This window comes from Culex pipiens, chromosome 1 (genome assembly GCF_016801865.2).
Source record: "Culex pipiens pallens isolate TS chromosome 1, TS_CPP_V2, whole genome shotgun sequence".
Lineage (NCBI taxonomy): Eukaryota > Metazoa > Arthropoda > Insecta > Diptera > Culicidae > Culex > Culex pipiens.
Genome location: NC_068937.1, coordinates 131,364,124 through 131,385,281, shown reverse-complemented (window position 1 = coordinate 131,385,281; position 21,158 = coordinate 131,364,124). Strand labels below are relative to the sequence as shown.

Sequence of the window (21,158 nt, the reverse complement as noted above, 5' to 3'; positions counted from 1 at the left end):
CCCAGCCTAATTGAATCAGTCCGCAATATTTACACCAGATTGGATTCATAATTGAGTTTATCTTGTGTGTGTGAGGGTGCAATTATGAAACTCGTCGCGAAAAGGGTCGTTTGTCTGGCTGGTGAAAAGGACCATCAGGGATCGAAGGGTTATGCTTTCCATAACTGTGGTGGTAACTATTATGATTATTCTTCCTCAGACAGTAATGGGCTTGGTCATTTCCGACAGCTGCTGGATGCAGAACCTTCTGCGAGGCAGCCAAATCGGGGTGAAATGAAAAATATTGACAGCATTTCTTGCTAAAAATCAATTTCAAGATTTAAAATATTTGATGGGCTTAAAATGTTATTGATTTTAATTTATTGAAGAGAGAATTTCAAATTTTATTTAATTTCATGAGTTTAATTAATTTCGTTAAAATGACATAATATTGAAGTTTTTTTTTTAATTTAAGTACATTTTGAATAATTTGATATTGGAGTTTTGATCTCTGGCAATGAATCCGATGTCCATCTTTCGATATCTCATGACGAAAATGCGTTTTCTTACATTCGAAAAAAGACAAGTTTTTCAATAATTTGTAGCTAGAAGAGGATTGGTGTCAAATAATGGACTTGAAAAAAAGTTTACAAAAAAATGTCAATAGATTAGAACATCTTTCTGCAACTATAAAAATTATAAGCTTTGCCATGTTAACCCATTCAGAGCTGAGCTCATTTTTTTAGTTCATGATATTTAGGATCATACAAAAAATGAAAGCTAGTATGAGAAACTTTGATATTTTTATACATTTATGACCCATCTGTTCTGAAATTTTATGTACTTCTATTCGCAATAACCCAAATTTAACCCAATTTAAAATGTCGGATTTTGTAACTTAACAAAGTTTGCTTGTAACTAGCACGAATTATCCCGATTTTACGGAAATAGTTAGAAATCCTGAACTTTTAATAATTATTTGTTGAAAATTAGATTTAAGTTGAAAAAATAAAACACGTAACAAATTGAAAATATTTTTTATTGAATTAATTTTTTCTACTCTGAATTTTGAATTTCCTGTTAAGTCTGGAAAAAAGGGTTAGAGTCATAGTTAAATATTAAAAATTAAAAATGAAATCTCTATCACGTTGAAAATTTGATCAATATGGCGTTGAAAGGAATGTTACAAAGAGTAAAATAAATTAATTATACAAAATTATGTTCACTGAATTTGGGTTCCATAATACTCTCTGAGTGCTTTGATTTTCTCAATGAAAATGATTTTCATTTAACAATTGCAATTCAGTCAGAATTGATAAAATAGTTCCTAAATTTCAAGTTTGAAATTGAAAAAAAGTTTTGAAAAAGAGAAAAAGTTACTTTTAGCGTTTCTCTTTGTTTCGTCGTCCATGTCTGTCGAGGGTGACCATGAATGGCCATGATCAACGACGACCAACATTTTCAACACTTTTTTTTTCGTAAAATCGCGATAACTCGTGATGTTTATAAGCAAACCCCTTATGTTTAAATATCAAAATTTTATAATTGTCAGCTCTACAACTTTGTAGAACATTGTTACACTCTAAAAAATAACCCTGCAAAGTTAGAAAAGACATGAAAATTTAAAATGAAAAATTTTGTTCTAAATGAAAAAAATACCATTCCGGGTCAATGTAGATTCGAAAAATACATTAAATTTCCTTTAAAATGACATGTTCCAAAAAATTATACAGTCGAGTAACGGAAAATGGCAGAGTTTTTAAAACTTTTTTAGTGTTTTTTTCGATGAAAAATACGTTTTTTCGGAATTCTGAGTACGCCATCAAATTGGGCGTACAATTTTACATAAAAGTCCCTTTGACACCAAATTTCTATCTCATCACCGTTTCAGGCTGCAAATTATTGAAAAACACCTCTTTATTCGCATGTTCAAAAATGGAAGGGGTCGTACCGCCCCTCCGTCACGAGATATCAAAAAACGGACCTCGGATTCGTGATCAGGGACAAAAGTTAGGATAAAGTTTCACGCAAATCGAAGAGGGGTCGGGGCATACTGCTGTGTGAGTGGGCGGAGAATTACCCAATTACTTCAATTAATTTATTCATAATATTTCACATAAACAAATAAAAATTGAATTTAAATGAACTGTGTAAGAATCATGTTTCATGTTTGTTTCAAATAATTGGCCCCTTATTTCAGTTTTTGAGGTGTTCTCATTACATTAAATTTCTTCAACATATTATTTTTCACATAAAATCTTTTTTTTATGTTCAGTTGTTTTCATTTGATTTAAATCAAGCAAAACAATGTGAATGGGCCAATGTAGATTTGTAAACAAGCAGTCTATCCTGCTCATTGTAATTGTATACTTTCACTGCAAACAAAAACAACATCCAGATATGGTAACAATTCATCTGCGAGCGGAAACATTTTTATCAGAAAGAAGTGTGTACTTCTAAAAATATGTAAATTTACATCTATTTTAGTGTGATTAAATTTTTCCACATTAACTGATGTAAAATTACATGAAAAAAAAGTAATATTCAACCATTAAAATTTCAACCTTCCAAAATTAAAATTTTTCATCGTGTGACGTGAGCAGGATGGACTGCTTGTTAGCAAATCCACAATGATGTCCCGATTGTATATTTTGAATTTAATTTGATGGTCTATGTACACAGAAAAAAATTACACTATAAATCATGTACAAAAAGGTGTCATGACAAATAACATAAATGAAAATGTAAGTTGTACGGAAATTTACATGGAATCAAATGGAAAATTCAAAATTTACATGTGATTCGACAGATTACATTGAATTTTAAGAATATGACATCCGTTTCGAAATCATCCGAACTCAACAATTGCCAATTTACCCCACAACTCTCCATGGAAACCTCCTTTACAGTTTCAAGACAAATCGGCCGCTCCCGTTTTTCCTGATTGAAAAGCCGTCGATGAAAAGTTATTCCCCTCTCTTCGTGTCCAGCCAGAACCGGCAGTAAAAGTTTCCCGGAAGGGTCAACCCGGCCAACCCAAACGGTGGAAAAGGAAAATGCAAATATGATCCACTTAGGACACGGAACCAACCCACGTCTAGACGGTCCTGCAAAATGGTAGTCTGTCAATTTCGTTTTCGATCTAGGGCGGGTCAAAGTTTTTTTTATTCATATTTCCGTGCATTTCAGATCGGACATCATAAAGTCATGAACTATGCAGGTGTGAGTCGGTGTGCGAGCGAAATGATTTACTATTCCAAATGTAGGCGTTCACACGCGCCACCGGATTTATGGTTGCACCTTTTGCAAAACGCAAAATGAAACAAAATAAACATTTCCGACTCACAGTCGTGCGACTTAATTCTTTTTTTCATGAATATATTCATTCATCACACATAAAAATAACGATCTGCGCCGAATTTTGCACCTCTCGCCAAACGACCAGCAAGCATGTAAATTTGGAAAGTGCAATTTAACTGCGGATTTCGCACTGCACTTTCATAAATTGCACCTAAATAAATCAGTTTTGTTTATTCCGGCTCTAAAGTGCTCTGTTTTGTTGCAGAAAAAAAACATTGCACCTCCGAACGCCAAACTTACAATGTTTTACAAAGTCTTGCTTGCAGGTTATTGCATGCAGAATGTGGCGCGGCAGAGCTGCCACTTATGACTTGCAAACTCATCGCCGGTCGCAATCTTGAGGGAGCGTTCGTAAAAAAACAACAACACTACGCACACCTGAGATTGACGTAAATCTACACGTGAAGTGGTGCGACGTTAAGTGGAATGGTGATGTTTCAGAGTGATCAAATCAACAGGCTTGTTTGAAATTGTTGTTAAAGTTTGTAGAAATGAAAATTACCAAAACTTTTTATTTAATAACCAAAAATTAATATCAGATTTCAAACTAAACAAAAAATTTACAATATTAAATCACGTAATAATTTTCAACAAAAAAAAACACATCTCGCTGATTGGCAGCCCATTAGTCACAAACTTACTACACACTGTTAATCAGTCTACCACCATGACGTTAATCCGCATCGCGAGTGATTTTCGAGGCTTTCCCCGCGCTGTAAACTCATTTCACTAAATGCAAATTACTTAGCAGCTGATTGATGTATTATCACGTGCCTTTTAAATATTCATTTCAGTTAATGCGCGCGCAGCGCAGACACAGCTGTTAAATGCACAATAGTTTTGAGAGCTGTGTCTTATCTAAAAAAAAAACAAGTGCAGCAGCTGCACACGCTAATAAGCTGATTATCTCGTCTGTAGCTCTCTAAAGAGGTGATGAACGTCGTTACAGCTTAGCGTCAACGCGAAAAAGCTTCAGCACTTGACACAAAATCGTTTGGAAATTGGTTGAGCTAAGCTGAAAGGACTCGAAAATTGGTAAAGGAAGCGGCACAAAGCGCGCGTAAAGTGCGCCAACTGCGGGGGGAAGCTAGCTGCCAACATCCGCGACTCTATCGCGCATTCAGCTGTTTGGCTTGCGAATGACACCAATTCAAGGGGTTTTCATTCAAAAAACGTGTTGGAAAGCATCTTCGATTTGATAGGGTAAACGATCCAGAAATTGTCCAGGTCTTATTTTCACCTTTTTGACTCGGAAATTATAATAAGGTCCTTTTCGATGTAACAAATTTAAGTTAAAAATGGCACAAATAAAGTCTAGTCGAATTCACGGTCCCTTACCCTATTTGCCCCGCTCGCGGTTCTAATCCGGAAGGGGGGACGTTTTACGAGCCGCTATAAATATGACCAACGGCGTGAGTTATGACCGCGCGATCTCGAGTGAGCGAGTCGAGTGCATCAACTCTTGAAAGAACGAAGAGAGATCAGCTATTTCTGGACGCTGGCCAACGTGACGCTGCGGCGACGAGTGGGAGTTGGGATGAGGTGCGATTTGCGGATGTTTTGAAAATATCTTGGGAGACTGTCCAGAAGCGGTTCTTGGACGGTTTAGGAATTTGGACGCTTTTAAAACTTGAAAGATGGCCAAAATGAAGATTAAAATTCATATCAATTTTATGAAAAAGGGTTATTTGTAGAACAAATAGTAGAAGGGTATGAAATTTGAAATACAACCGTTACAAAAACTTCGATTGAAATTACTGTGAGGTGAGTTTTTCTCGATGATTCACTTGTTTACAAACAGAGAGCGAAAATCAGATCAAGAAAACTGTATGGAAGATGTTTCATTTGCGTGGTCGTTTACGTCACCTTTAACACAACTTTACTTCAAGCCAAATAGTGCAAATGGGGAAGGGTAAACGAACAGCCCGCCCTGCTCATTGCTGATTGATTGCTCTCGAGATTTTTTATTAATTGAGTTGACATTTTCAAACCTGTAATTTATTGGTCTGCAATCACTAACTTAATTCTTACATTTTTTAAATTACTTCGCTTCTCAATTTTGCTTTGTTTTTTCTCATTACTAACAATTGACTTGACCAAATTGATCAATATTACACCCTGAAATATGTAGCCCATCAGTATGGGAAACCTACTTGACCGAACTGTTAAGCTCAAATATGCGTTTATCTTTTCCATTCTTTATCGGTCCGATGGCCGAGCGGGCTAAGGCCCCAGTCCTTACTGTTGGTGCTGTGTTGCAATCTCGTCGGATGCATTTTTTGAGTTTACAAAAATTTACATGCAGTGTGTAATATTAAGTGTCTTTTTTCACAAAGGTGATGTAAATGCTTTTGAAAGCGATTTCACTATCGGATGTTTTGCTGTGTACATGTTTTATGTTTGAAAAAGTGTATAATTTTCCTTCTTAAATTTTTTAAATTTGCATTTTTCTGTTGTAAAGTCACTTTTACAATCCCATTTGAGGTAATATTACATCACAAAAGAGGTAACATTCAACCTTCCTTTTTTTACGGTGTACTTTGCCGGTGTAATATCGCCTTTTTTGTTAAGCCTTTGAATCGCTCCACATTGTCAGATGTAATATTACCATGATTTTTTTACTGTGTAGGCAAACAAAAAAAAAAACAAATTAGACCAAAAATCAAAACGTTGAAAAAGGCTCTTAGAATATCACAATAAAAATAATGATAAACGGCGAGTAGAAAATTTGAAGGTTTAATTGTACCGTAAACTGGGGTGACTTTGATAGCCCGGGATGACATTGATAGGAATTTGATTTGGCCACTAATTTTGATACATCCAATGTAACAGTCACATTTTTGCATATATGTTCGATAATAAGCTATCCCTTAATGCTTACAAACTCATAATTCTCAAAAATGTTTAGATATTAATTTGACAGGCATTTGAAAAACCTATCAAAGTCACCCCGGGCTATCAAAGTCACCCCAGTTTACGGTACTCTTTTTGATGTAAATAAAAGTATTGCCACACAGATTGCACAGATCCGTTATACCGTCTTTTTGCATTTCTCACTGCGGAAAGGCTATTTCAGGTAATTCTGGTAAATTTACATCGATTTTCTGGAATATTTACGGAATATTCCTTTCAAAGCTTTAAAATAATAAAAATTGGTTTAACAAGATTTTCGCCAAATTTTTAAATTAAAGCTGAATTAAATACAAATTGCACTTTAAATTTTTTAAATTTATCTGTAATTCAGTGTAATTTGTACACAGTAAAAAATGTGTTAAAATGTGGTTAAATATTATGATATAATTTTACCTCAATTTAGATTAAAAAAGTGACACTACACCAATAAACCCTTTCCCAGACGTAACATATCCATGATTTTCTTCTTCTGTGTGTTTGATTTTATCCATGTCAAGTGATTTAACACTTTTTTTTGTAGTAAAAGGGTGCACAGAAAAAAATCATAGTAATACAAGCTCTTCCCGGCAAACTTCGTCCTGCCCTTTTTTGGTTTTCTGACGTTTCTAGCTTGTGCTTATTCAGCCTCCTGTGATCAAAATTTGAATTTACGCAACTTTTCCCATACAATCTGCAGATTTTCCGGAATCGGTTCCAGAGTGGCCAAAGTGTCAATTAGTTAGCGTATAAACCTTCCTTGGGCTTACACGAACCCAACGCAACAAAGAGCACCTCGATCCGACGCTTCGTGTTGAACTGATTCGCGTTCGAACAAAACCGTCGAAATTTTTTATATATATAGATTACATCTGGAAAGGGGTACATTTTTTAAGTCAGAAAAAATGTGTAATTTTACCTCTGAAAATGTGTAAATTGCCACCATTCTGGTGTAATGTCGCATTTTCAGTCTAAATTGAGGTAAAATTATATCATAAAAGAGATAATATTCAACCTTCTAAAATTACACCTTCAAAATTAACCCTTTTTTTCGCTGTGAGTACGCATGATGGTACACAGAAAAAAAATGATGGTAATATTCATCAGGAAATGGTGACAGATTTTGTGGCTAAAAAAATGATGAATTTTACCCTAGAAAATGATGAATTTTCATCAGTTTTTGATGAATATTCATCAGGTTTACATTTTTACACATTTTTTATGTAAATTACTCAAAAAAGAGGTAATATTCAACCTACCAAATTTTCAACATTCCAAAATTCAACTTTTGTTTTCTGTGTAAATAATAATCTTTTTTCAAAACAAAAAGTTTTTTTCAGAAATTTATATATTTATATTTATAAGAATCAGGATATGAAATATGAAAAAAACCAAGCCTAATGATGAATATTTTTTTTAAAGAATGAAAAGTTGTTCAAAATAATGTTTTGCATTCCAAAAACCTATAAATCTTTTAAAAAAATGCTCCGAAATTTCAACTTAAAATTTGATTTTTCTAAGGCCATAAAATTTAGAATAGTTTGATCAGCATTTTCAAACCCCAAACCTACCTTAGAATGTTCGGATGGGACAGCTTGTTGAGCAGCTGCACCTCGCGCAGCATGTTGGGCCGATTCGCGCGCATCTGGTTCATCTTGAGCACCATCACGTCACCGGTCGTGCGGTGGGTCACCTGGAAAAATGAAAAATGAAGTTTAGAAAATATTTCAATGTAAAATTATGTTTCATTTTTGATTAGTGTAGAGATTTGGCTCGGGCAGTGATATTATTGAATAAATACGAGGATATGTTTCCTCTCTGAAGGTTCGTTTAAGACTAGCTTTATTTTACAATTCTACAGTCGGTTCTCTACCTACAACACTTCTGAGAACCGACTTCTCATCCTAAATGTCGGCGGGAGTCCTAATCCCACGCCGACGCTAGACGAACCATAATAAAACTTTATTACGGTCGCATCCTGCATTTCCAAGCCACATGCTCATGCGCATCGTCAACACGCATTAAGTGCGTGTAGCGAAGGACGATACGAAACAGAGACACAAACGGTCGTTCTGTTTAGCATGTAACTTGGGAATGTAGTGGTGGTGATTACCACATTAGTAAAACGTGAATCATTAAGTTAAAAATGAATGAAACAAGAAAAAAAAATTCTTGAAAGTAAAAATTAGTCAAAATTTTTCCACCGAATTTCCCACCGTGCCAATCTCCCTACAGCTACAAATTGCTAAGTGGGAAATTCGTTTAAAAAACATCACTTTTTAGGTGATAGCCGGTAGCAAAAACATGACCTCCACGAGAGATGAACTCGCTTGCGTCAGTCGGCAAAAATTTGCTTCCCCTACTACCGGATGACGAACCGGGCAGAACGATTTCAGGGAAGATTTACATGACAGCTGACCAGCGCAGCGCTGCGACTAATTGATGGTGTATATTTAGAGAGGATTACAGTCGTGGCACGATGAATGGCGTGAAATCTGAGAAGTCAGCTGCGATCGAGATGCCAAAGGTTGGAAAAGCCCTTTTGAAAGATGATGCAATCAAAGTCAGCTGAAGATCTGCGGAGATCACTTTAAATGGCTTTTGATTTGTTAAAGACCAATCAAAAGAAATTAATATCGGATTGCATAAGGATGGAGCTTTTGTTGACCGGTCTTTAGAAATTTTCGAGAGCTACCGAGAAAAGCTCATTCGCGAAGAGGGTGGAAACTTGAAGTTTGCATCCACGACTTACGTAAAACTGCGCCAATTAGTAAGAAATTTGGCTTTTCAAATAACTTCAGCTGGGAGATCTGCGTCATCCAAGCTTGGAATTTAACCTAATAAAAGCCCGCTTCAACCGTAATAATAGTGATCATTTAAAGTATCTTTCGTAGTTTACAGCTTGGTGCACCACAATTTAATTAATTGGAATGTGGCGTTTCCACCGGATCGATGCATTTCACCTGTTTACAGTGGAAAATAATCTGAATAGAGTGCAATTACTGCGCCACGATATTATGCCAACTATGTGCGATCTTTGAGAGTTGATTTGGAGCTCTTGTTATTTCGCTTATGTGTCTGTTTTTTGTACCCTCAAGTGCCTAAGATTTATACCATTTCTCGAAAAAAATAAATAAAATAAAATAAAATTGAATTTATTAATTTACGTCGTTTTCATGTAATTTTACATGAACTAATGTGTTTACAAAAAAAAACATAGAAAAGACGAAAATTCATCTCGTTTACGTGATTTTACTCAATTTCTAATGTGAAGTTACAATTTTTACTGATACTGACTGTCAGAAAAAAATGTGTAATTTTACATCAGAAACATGTAAAATTTTCATCTTTTTGTATGTAATATTTTTTTATTTTTTAAGAAACTGAAATGTCAAAACTAGAGAAAGACAATTATTCTAAAAAGATAAAATAATGTTATGCATTACGTCGTAAAATTTCAACCACTCAATGGTTAAACTTTCTTCCTACCCCAAAAATCACCTGCGACAGCAGGTCCACACGTGCCCAATCTTAAACCGTAAGATCTCCACCGAAAAAATCTTTCACGCAGCAGTGTTGCCAGCAAACTCGCCCTGGGAACTCTCAAGTGGAGGCCACATATGGCAGAGAGATCGCAATCAACTAGTGCTGCTGCCGCGCAACCAAATCGTGAAATTAAGCAATAATTAAAATGTTTTTCTCTCTTAAAACCGCAAGTGAGGGAACAAAAGCAGCCCCGATCTGATCTTGAAGAAAGGAAAACGAAAAGCGCGAGTTGTTAAATTTCACTTTTAAGAGACTGTCACGGCGAAAACAACCACCTGTGTTTGAGCATGAAGAGGTAGCTCCGCACATCTGACTTCGAGATAAGACAGATGCTGGTAGCTTAAGCGGAGAAGAGCGATGATTAGGCCGATTGTCGGCGCAGGGTAAGTTACAAGTTAATTGTCGGATGAGTCGTCGGCAACGTTGGGTCGAGACGGTTTTGCCAGCGTGAGAAGTTGGGAAAGTTTTGTTTTATTTTGAAACATTTGAAAATGAAAACTTTTTTTTAACAATTCTGAAAATTTGGCAACCTTGCTACAAAATATCGCCACTTGAAATTGTTGTTATTGATTTTTACAGTAATCTACTTTGAATTTGATTAGAATTCAATGTTGAAATTATGAATTCATAATGTTTTTTTTTAACATTTTAAGGTTTGGCAACCCTGTGTTAATTTATCGTCACTTAATAGAAACTTGCGTGATACTTGTGCAATTTTTAAAGGAATTGAATTTCGAAATAGTGTTTTTGTATGTATAAATTGATTAAAAATATTTCGGAAAATCGAAAAAGTTTAAAATTTGGGAACTCTGCCATGAAGCCTGTACCTCCATCGATTTTGTCACGCCAGATTACCCCACTAAGTTTAAAAATGTATGAAATCACCACCGAAAAAGCAAACTACCCCGGTTAAGTCGAGTCTGACCCGCGACTCAATACATAATTCAGCGCTGCTCTGGAATGCTCCAGTTACCGGAGGGCAGACTTTTCCATAATTTCCCACACACCAAAAGTAGCAAACAGCACGGCTTTGGGCGCGGCTGCGAATCTGGCCGGTCACTGTCTCTTCCGTTTGACCCAGATTGGCCCCCCACTTTTCGTCGTCCCAGAGGGTGAATCGTTACATAATTTGTAACGTGAACAAGGCCGAAACTGGGTCTTTAGCCCAAACGCACATTATGAAAATTAAGGTTGAGGAAATTCGGCACCCAAAAAAGTGGGTGTGAGGAAAATGCGAAAAATATGTTGATTAGGAAAGTCGGAAGAAAATCAAAACAAAACGGGGTTTTGTTTTGGCTTGTAACAGTTTCGTTCTCTGTGGTTTATTTCACGTCGTGAGAAAGTGGAACCATGATTAATTAAAAAGGATGAGGTAAGCAAGAATTTATTTATACACAAGAATTGCTGGGAAATTTGTGTCAAAACATAACTTGATGCTTACAGCATCAAAAGATGTTCCCACGAAATCGAGAAGTCACCAAGTGTCGCAAAGTTATATGGCGCATAAAATTACTGTATCATCAACAGATTCTTAGTGCCACCAAACAAAACACTAAACATCTTCTCCGAGCACGGAGAGTAATTTTCCGGATGAAATTGGTACCGTTTTCCGTCGGAATCGTCGCTAAAGTGTCCCCGTGAGGCACGACATCGCACGATGAGGCAATTTCACTGAGGCAGAGCGTTTCTAGCAGAACATATTGAGTTGCATGGTAAACAATCCAATCAAACTTTACCGTGCAATTCTCGGCACACTACGGCACTACGGTAGCAATAACAATAACAACCGCGAAAAAAAAGCTGTCAACCGCAGTGCTACCGAGCGATGTCGAGGGCTGGGCAGGGATGTGAAGAACTCATGAATCTTTAATCATTAATCTTGAATCATGAATCATGAATCTTGAATCTTGAATCTTGAATCTTGAATCTTGAATCTTGAATCTTGAATCTTGAATCTTGAATCTTGAATCTTGAATCTTGAATCTTGAATCTTGAATCTTGAATCTTGAATCTTGAATCTTGAATCTTGAATCTTGAATCGTGAATCTTAAATCATGAATCTTGAATCTTGAATCTTGAATCATGAATCATGAATCATGAATCTTGAATCTTGAATCATGAATCTTGAATCTTGAATCTTGAATCTCGAATCTTGTATCTTATATCTTCAGTCTTCAGTCTTCGGTCTTCAGTCTTCAGTTTTCAGTCTTCAGTCTTCGGTCTTCAGTCTTCAGTTTTCAGTTTTCAGTCTTCAGTCTGCAGTCTTCAGTCTTCAGTCTTCAGTCTTCAGTCTTCAGTCTTCAGTCTTCAGTTTTCAGTCTTCAGTCTTCAGTCTTCAGTCTTCAGTCTTCAGTTTTCAGTCTTCAGTCTTCAGTCTTCAGTCTTCAGTTTTCAGTCTTCAGTCTTCAGTCTTCAGTCTTTAGTCTTTAGTCTTTATTCTTCAGTTTTCAGTCTTCAGTCTTCAGGCTTCAGTCTTCAGTCTTCAGGCTTCAGTCTTCAGTCTTCAGTCTTCAGTCTTCAGTCTTCAGTTTTCAATTTTCAGTCTTCAGTCTTCAGTCTTCAGTCTTCAGTCTTCAGTTTTCAATCTTCAGTCTTCAGTCATCAGTCTTCAGTCTTCAGTCTTCAGTCATCAGTCATCAGTCATCAGTCTTCAGTCTTCAGTCTTCAGTCTTCAGTCTTCAGTCTTCAGTCATAAGTCTTCAGTCTTTAGTCATCAGTCTTCAGTCTTCAGTCTTCAGTCTTCAGTCATCAGTCTTCAGTCTTCAGTCTTCAGTCTTCAGTCTTCAGTCTTCAGTCTTCTGTCTTCAGTCTTCAGTCTTCAGTCTTCAGTCTTCAGTCATCAGTTATCAGTCTTCAGTCTTCAGTCTTCAGTCTTCAGTCTTCAGTCATCAGTCTTCAGTCATCAGTTATCAGTCTTCAGTCTTCAGTCTTCAGTCTTCAGTCTTCAGTCTTCAGTCTTCAGTAATCAGTCTTCAGTCATAAGTCTTCAGTCTTTAGTCATCAGTCTTCAGTCTTCAGTCTTCAGTCTTCAGTCATCAGTCTTCAGTCATCAGTCTTCAGTCTTCAGTCTTCAGTCTTCAGTCTTCAGTCTTCAGTCTTCAGTCTTCTGTCTTCAGTCTTCAGTCTTCAGTCTTCAGTCTTCAGTCTTCAGTCTTCAGTCTTCAGTCATAAGTCTTCAGTCTTTAGTCATCAGTCTTCAGTCTTCAGTCTTCAGTCATAAGTCTTCAGTCTTTAGTCATCAGTCTTCAGTCTTCAGTCTTCAGTCTTCAGTCATAAGTCTTCAGTCTTTAGTCATCAGTCTTCAGTCTTCAGTCTTCAGTCTTCAGTCATCAGTCTTCAGTCTTCAGTCTTCAGTCTTCAGTCTTCAGTCTTCAGTCTTCTGTCTTCAGTCTTCAGTCTTCAGTCTTCAGTCTTCAGTCATCAGTTATCAGTCTTCAGTCTTCTGTCTTCAGTCTTCAGTCTTCAGTCATCAGTCTTCAGTCATCAGTTATCAGTCTTCAGTCTTCAGTCTTCAGTCTTCAGTCTTCAGTCTTCAGTCTTCAGTCTTCAGTCTTCAGTCTTCAGTCTTCAGTCTTCAGTCTTCAGTCTTCTGTCTTCAGTCTTCAGTCTTCAGTCTTCAGTCTTCAGTCTTCAGTCTTCAGTCTTCAGTCTTCAGTCTTCAGTCTTCAGTCTTCAGTCTTCAGTCTTCAGTCTTCTGTCTTCAGTCTTCAGTCTTCAGTCTTCAGTCATCAGTCTTCAATCTTCAGTCTTCAGTCTTCAGTCTTCAGTCTTCAGTCTTCAGTCTTCTGTCTTCAGTCTTCAGTCTTCAGTCTTCAGTCTTCAGTCTTCAGTCTTCAGTCTTCAGTCTTCAGTCTTCAGTCTTCAGTCTTCAGTCTTCAGTCTTCAGTCTTCAGTCTTCAGTCTTCAGTCTTCAGTCTTCAGTCTTCAGTCTTCAGTCTTCAGTCTTCAGTCTTCAGTCTTCAGTCTTCAGTCTACAGTCTTCAGTCTACAGTCTTCAGTCTTCAGTCTTCAGTCTTCAGTCTTCAGTCTTCAGTCTTCAGTCTTCAGTCTTCAGTCTTCAGTCTTCAGCCTTCAGTCTTCAGCCTTCAGTCTTCAGTCTTCAGTCTTCAGTCTTCAGTCTTCAGTCTTCAGTCTTCAGTCTTCAGTCTTCAGTCTTCAGTCTTCAGTCTTCAGTCTTCAGTCTTCAGTCTTCAGTCTTCAGTCTTCAGTCTTCAGTCTTCAGTCTTCAGTCTTCAGTCTTCAGTCATCAGTCTTCAGTCATCAGTCTTCAGTCTTCAGTCTTCAGTCTTCAGTCTTCAGTCTTCAGTCTTCAGTCTTCAGTCTTCAGTCTTCAGTCTTCAGTCTTCAGTCTTCAGTCTTCAGTCTTCAGTCTTCAGTCTTCAGTCTTCAGTCTTCAGTCTTCAGTCTTCAGTCTTCAGTCTTCAGTCTTCAGTCTTCAATCTTCAGTCTTCAGTCTTCAGTCTTCAGTCTTCAGTCTTCAGTCTTCAGTCTTCAGTCTTCAGTCTTCAGTCTTCAGTCTTCAGTCTTCAGTCTTCAGTCTTCAGTCTTCAGTCTTCAGTCTTCAGTCTTTAGTCATCAGTCTTCAGTCTTCAGTCTTCAGTCATCAGTCTTCAGTCATCAGTCTTCAGTCTTCAGTCTTCAGTCTTCAGTCTTCAGTCTTCAGTCTTCAGTCTTCAGTCTTCAGTCTTCAGTCTTCAGTCTTCAGTCTTCTGTCTTCAGTCTTCAGTCTTCTGTCTTCAGTCTTCAGTCTTCAGTCTTCAGTCTTCAGTCTTCAGTCTTCAGTCTTCAGTCTTCAGTCTTCAGTCTTCAGTCTTCTGTCTTCAGTCTTCAGTCTTCAGCCTTCAGTCTTCAGTCTTCAGTCTTCAGTCTTCAGTCTTCAGTCTTCAGTCTTCAGTCTTCAGTCTTCAGTCTTCAGTCTTCAGTCTTCAGTCTTCAGTCTTCAGTCTTCAGTCTTCAGTCTTCAGTCTTCAGTCTTCAGTCTTCAGTCTTCAGTCTTCAGTCTTCAGTCTTCAGTCTTCAGTCTTCAGTCTTCAGTCATCAGTCTTCAGTCATCAGTCTTCAGTCTTCAGTCTTCAGTCTTCAGTCTTCAGTCTTCAGTCTTCAGTCTTCAGTCTTCAGTCTTCAGTCTTCAGTCTTCAGTCTTCAGTCTTCAGTCTTCAGTCTTCAGTCTTCAGTCTTCAGTCTTCAGTCTTCAGTCTTCAGTCTTCAGTCATCAGTCTTCAGTCATCAGTCTTCAGTCTTCAGTCTTCAGTCATCAGTCTTCAGTCATCAGTCTTCAGTCTTCAGTCTTCAGTCTTCAGTCTTCAGTCTTCAGTCTTCTGTCTTCAGTCTTCAGTCTTCAGCCTTCAGTCTTCAGTCTTCAGTCTTCAGTCTTCAGTCTTCAGTCTTCAGTCTTCAGTCTTCAGTCATCAGTTATCAGTCTTCAGTCTTCTGTCTTCAGTCTTCAGTCTTCAGTCATCAGTCTTCAGTCATCAGTTATCAGTCTTCAGTCTTCAGTCTTCAGTCTTCAGTCTTCAGTCTTCAGTCTTCAGTAATCAGTCTTCAGTCATAAGTCTTCAGTCTTTAGTCATCAGTCTTCAGTCTTCAGTCTTCAGTCTTCAGTCATCAGTCTTCAGTCATCAGTCTTCAGTCTTCAGTCTTCAGTCTTCAGTCTTCAGTCTTCAGTCTTCAGTCTTCTGTCTTCAGTCTTCAGTCTTCAGTCTTCAGTCTTCAGTCTTCAGTCTTCAGTCTTCAGTCTTCAGTCATAAGTCTTCAGTCTTTAGTCATCAGTCTTCAGTCTTCAGTCTTCAGTCTTCAGTCATCAGTCTTCAGTCATCAGTCTTCAGTCTTCAGTCTTCAGTCTTCAGTCTTCAGTCTTCAGTCTTCAGTCTTCTGTCTTCAGTCTTCAGTCTTCAGTCTTCAGTCTTCAGTCTTCAGTCTTCAGTCTTCAGTCTTCAGTCTTCAGTCTTCAGTCTTCAGTCTTCAGTCTTCAGTCTTCAGTCTTCAGTCTTCTGTCTTCAGTCTTCAGTCTTCAGTCTTCAGTCATCAGTCTTCAATCTTCAGTCTTCAGTCTTCAGTCTTCAGTCTTCAGTCTTCAGTCTTCTGTCTTCAGTCTTCAGTCTTCAGTCTTCAGTCTTCAGTCTTCAGTCTTCAGTCTTCAGTCTTCAGTCTTCAGTCTTCAGTCTTCAGTCTTCAGTCTTCAGTCTTCAGTCTTCAGTCTTCAGTCTTCAGTCTTCAGTCTTCTGTCTTCAGTCTTCAGTCTTCTGTCTTCAGTCTTCAGTCTTCAGTCTTCAGTCTTCAGTCTTCAGTCTTCAGTCTTCAGTCTTCAGTCTTCAGTCTTCAGTCTTCAGTCTTCAGTCTTCAGTCTTCAGTCTTCAGCCTTCAGTCTTCAGTCTTCAGTCTTCAGTCTTCAGTCTTCAGTCTTCAGTCTTCAGTCTTCAGTCATCAGTCTTCAGTCATCAGTCTTCAGTCTTCAGTCTTCAGTCTTCAGTCTTCAGTCTTCAGTCTTCAGTCTTCAGTCATCAGTCTTCAGTCATCAGTCTTCAGTCTTCAGTCTTCAGTCTTCAGTCTTCAGTCTTCAGTCTTCAGTCTTCAGTCTTCAGTCTTCAGTCTTCAGTCTTCAGTCTTCAGTCTTCAGTCTTCAGTCATCAGTCTTCAGTCATCAGTCTTCAGTCTTCAGTCTTCAGTCTTCAGTCTTCAGTCTTCAGTCTTCAGTCTTCAGTCTTCAGTCTTCAGTCTTCAGTCTTCAGTCTTCAGTCTTCAGTCTTCAGTCTTCAGTCTTCAGTCTTCAGTCTTCAGTCATCAGTCTTCAGTCTTCAGTCTTCAGTCATCAGTCTACCTTTTAAAATCAACAGTCTTCATTCATTCGTCACTAATCTCCAGTCAGTCCTCTTTGGTGTTGATCCCCAAGCGAATACCCGAGCAGACGAAAATAACATGGGAATAACATTTTTTGATATTTGAAAATACTAGGCCAATAACATTATATGTTATTTATAACAAGATTTGTTATTCGTCGTTATGATTTTTTTGTTATTGGATTGTTATTGTAATAACAGACTTATAACATTTTCAGCTATTCTTCGTACAAATCTTTGTTATTATTTTTTGTTATTTTAACAACTAACAATTGGAGGTATTCTTCCATAACAAAACATGTTATTCCAAAGTTGTTTTGGCTTTCAACCAATATCAGACCAATAACAAATTTTGTTATTATAACATAAACTGTTATTAAACCCTTATGCAAAAATGGATTTTTCTAGAAGATTTCATAACACTTTCTGTTATTTTAACAGTATTTGTTATTGAAATGGCATGAATTTTGTTATTACCGTCTGCCCGGGTACCTTCCCATCACTGCCATTCCTGAAGCAACCAGAACGAAACCGAGCCGCTAAACAAATTGTGTCTAATTCGAGTTAATTTGATATCCTCCCCTCAAAGCAAATTCGCTCGTGGTGACAAACTCGACGCTCGCACTGCGTAGTTACATGCCGTCGTCGTCGCATATTGCATCAAATCGCTGTCATGCCCCAGACCGCAACTGTTGCACAATAGTTAGTTGCGTTTTGCAGCGAACCGGTTTCCCAACCATTCCCCCCCTTGGTCATAGATCACGACGACTTCTGGGCTGACATTCTGTGCATCTTCGCCACAGAGACCTGCAACCGTTGACATCAACCACGGAGAAAGCCGCAACAAGTGTGGTGTGGTGAATTGTGGGTCAGTGTGTCTGCGCCGTCGGTCGACCTGAACCACGTTGCCACGGGGCCGGAACGCGTTGATAACCTTTCCCGTTCAACCACGTGGGCGTCGGTGAAAACCTTAAAATCAACGGGAATCGCAGATCTTCCCGTTGACCTACCGAGATGTGACTCGTGGAGTTGCAATGACTTCAACCTTCTTTATGATCGTTGTGGTAGACGAATTATCAACTCAACACCGTTCCAAGAAAGATATCACCGAGCAACCTTGTACTCAACCGCATAACTCGCTGAACTTGTACTACAAACAAGCAAACCCTTATACCTGTGTACGCATCGCATCACGCGCTTTCGATTATGAAATTGCATCTTTTTTCTACTCTCGCGATAACGCCACAAATTATAGCATCGCGAAGGGAGTCGCGTGCGCGAGCGGATCGTCGCGAGGTCTCGTCCCAGGCAAATTACGTCTGCGACGATATGTCGTAAGCGGAGTCTCCCCCGAAGGGAAATTGTATACACGCCGGTGAAAAACAGGTTCTTCTAACGACTACGACGATGACGGTCTAGGCCGCGCGCCGGTAATTGGGTTCGCGAAGTGGTAGCAGGTTGGGTAGCAATTGGGGTGGCCTCGGGGTTAGATGTGCCAAATTTGGCTGATAATATCGGGAGTGTTGCGGGGTGGTGGAGGGTGAAAATGATTCAATTTGTTTGGTGTTTTTTGGGATTGTGGGCTAAGTTAACCCTCTACAACCCAACCCCGCCTTTAGACGGGCTTCGATTTAAAAAATCGCCAAAAATCAATTTTCAATCAATTTTTGATCTTTAAAAAGCATTGGAAAGAAGAACTCTTAAAATTTTAGAAAATTTTAGGGGTTGAAAGTTTGACTTGTTTTATGTGATTTTGCCAATGTTTTAAAAAATGACATTTTTTAGGGGTCAACTTTGGCTGTGTTTTTTTACTAACATTTCCTATATTTTAAGTAAAAAGAAGTGTGCAGTAATTTTTACAGTGTCCCAGGGTATGCCTCTACGCATTTTTTACAATTTAAATGATAATGGTGCCATTTTATAGCATTTTTTTAAAACCAGCAAAAAATTGACTGTGAAAACATGAAAAAAAAGATAGGCAAAATGTAATGATAGGAGGTTGTAAAATAGGCCAAATACTACCAAAAACAAACATGAACTTAGCAAGATAAATGAAAAATAAAATACTAAAAATGAAACAAGAAAAACATAAAACAAGAGAAGTAAAGTTTTTCGTACGACAAAAGTTGCTCAAAATGACCTCCTGAACACGGGAAAAATAAAAAATTTCGAAAAATGACTTTTCAAAATGTTTTTTTTTTTTTTTTTTGGGAGGGTGATCCAGCCGCACATTGTTGATGTCGAAACCTCTAAACTGGGCCCTCGTCCTGCACGTCCGTCAGTAGTCTTGTCGTACATTACAACTAGAATCAGATCTGCCAATGAATTAGTACACTTCGACCAAATAAACACTGACGCTTTATGGATCTGACTCTAGAATAATTGCACAGTTGTGTGTTATTCATAAGTCCAAAATGTTCAATTATTCATTTAAGTCCAAATATTCATTTGCTAACTACTTTGGATTGATAATCTAAATTTTAATCTTAGATCCTCTAAACTTAATGTTCAAAACTAAACGTTCCTTTAACTGTTGCAGTACTACTTCTATAAAAAAAAAACAATAAAAATTTGTGAACTAATGTACAAATAGGATAGAATTCGCGATTTTAAAAAGAAATGACCATTTACGTCAAAAGATCCGTAGTTCCTCGATTCGCAACAATGGTCAATACAACCATAATCCGAAAACCGTTAGTTCAACAGATCAACGAATTTTGTCCGATATCATTACATTATTGATTGATCGAGACTCTATGGACAATTTGACATAAAAGAATGCCTAGTATTCTACATCAATCAAAGTTTATTGACAGCATTACTCTTATTAACAATTGCAACTAAATTTATCATCAAATAGATTTGGAAAAGATACAGATTTATTTTAAATGCTAATGCTAAGCAACAAATCAATTGTACTATCCTGAAGTCCCAACCTAAATCCCACATTGTGATAGTGAAAAAGTCACAGAAGCAGCGGTGTCTTGTGCAATTGTGATATTTTCACTATCGGAGAACTACCTAGTTCACGAAGACAGCTTATCGGTCGACGCTTAAGCCCTGGGGCTGCGGCAAAGCGAGTTCTCGTAGCATGAAATGGTGTCCATAGTGCTTATAAAAAAGAATGTTTACCCAAATTTTAACTAATGCACTAGGATCAAATCATGCCCCTTGACTTTACAAGGCCCAGGGACTTTTCAAAATGTTAAGAGGTTAATCTTGAATTTTGGGAATAATGAAAAAAATACAGTTTCGCCGTTAGATTTTATGAAAACGTTCCTTTTTTTAAATATTATTCAGTTCAAAAGTTGCAGTGACGAAATTTGATACCTAATTTTTTTTTTCAAGGCATTTTATCTCAGCATTCTCCTAATGGATATTCACCATTTTTGGATATGATACGTAGTATTCTAAAAAATCACAAAAATGTTTTTAGCTGTGAAAACTGGTCCCAAGACCTTCAAATCAGCAAAAAAAATCTTTTGATCTTAGTATTTTTCATGAGAAGCTGAAATTATATTTTTTTGATAAATGTGGTTTTGTGAAAATCGCCAAAATAACGCAATTTTTGGACCAACCTATTTTGGATAGGACACCCCTAATCGCCATACAAAAAATAAAGGTTTCATATTTCATATTTCAAAGAACTCTCATGCCAAATGTGAGCTAGTACTTTTCATCTGGATTCTTTTGGTTTGACGTCGAATCGCTAATTGAAGTTTAAAATTTGTGAAAAAGTTTGATTTCCTCTGTGTCACCTAATTAGTCCACATATTACAACTGACGATACCTCGACTACTACTTATTCGATGTTTGATGTTAAAAATGAAAATTTTGTGAAACTATCACACCTTTTGACAAGAAAATAGGAAATCTTGAAATCAAGCCATTACTTATAAAAGGTTTCAGGCGGGCATCGATCTTAAAAAAATCTTCAAAAACTAGTTTTTCGACTTTTTATCGATATCAAAAAAGCATGGATAATTGTTTTTTTTTTTTTTGAAATATTTGGGTAAAATTGTTCAAAAATATATCATGTTCAGGGGACAACTTTGGGTGTACTTTTACTAAAATTTCTTTTTATTACTTTAAAATAAGTATACGGTTATTGATTTTTAACCAAACCAATGCAAGGAAATGCTAGGATGTGATAGAAGTAGCCAAATACTATCAGAAAAATATACATAAACTGAACAATAAATACATATTAAAATACTAAAAATTTGACAAACAAACAAAACGTAAAACAAGAGATGTCATGATTTTCGTAGAATAAAAGTTGCTTAAAATTACACATTTCTAAAACATTTCTAAAAAAATAAGCATAAACATAAACTCGAGACTGTTGTAAAAAGTTTTGCAATTATTTCTTCCCACAATTTTTTTTTTCTATTTTATCATACCAGAATGTAAATCAATCAACAAAATGTTGGTATTAGGGTGCCCAGAAAAAAAACCCATGCTTCACAAGCGAAAAACGGTTTTTGGGTAATAATTTTGAAAAAAGTAACCTATTGATACCCGAGCCAAAAGTTGATGAAAATCAAA

General features: G+C 37.2%; 1 protein-coding gene across 1 annotated transcript in view; it reads right to left on the bottom strand.

The window, feature by feature from the left end:
* Positions 1-21,158, bottom strand: part of LOC120417843 (probable serine/threonine-protein kinase roco5) — a 184,977-nt gene that overhangs the window by 77,961 nt on the left and 85,858 nt on the right. The window contains exon 3 of the mRNA XM_039580063.2: positions 7,800-7,921. Within this exon, the coding sequence (XP_039435997.1) occupies positions 7,800-7,921 (122 nt within the window). The remainder of the gene's footprint in view (positions 1-7,799; positions 7,922-21,158) is intronic.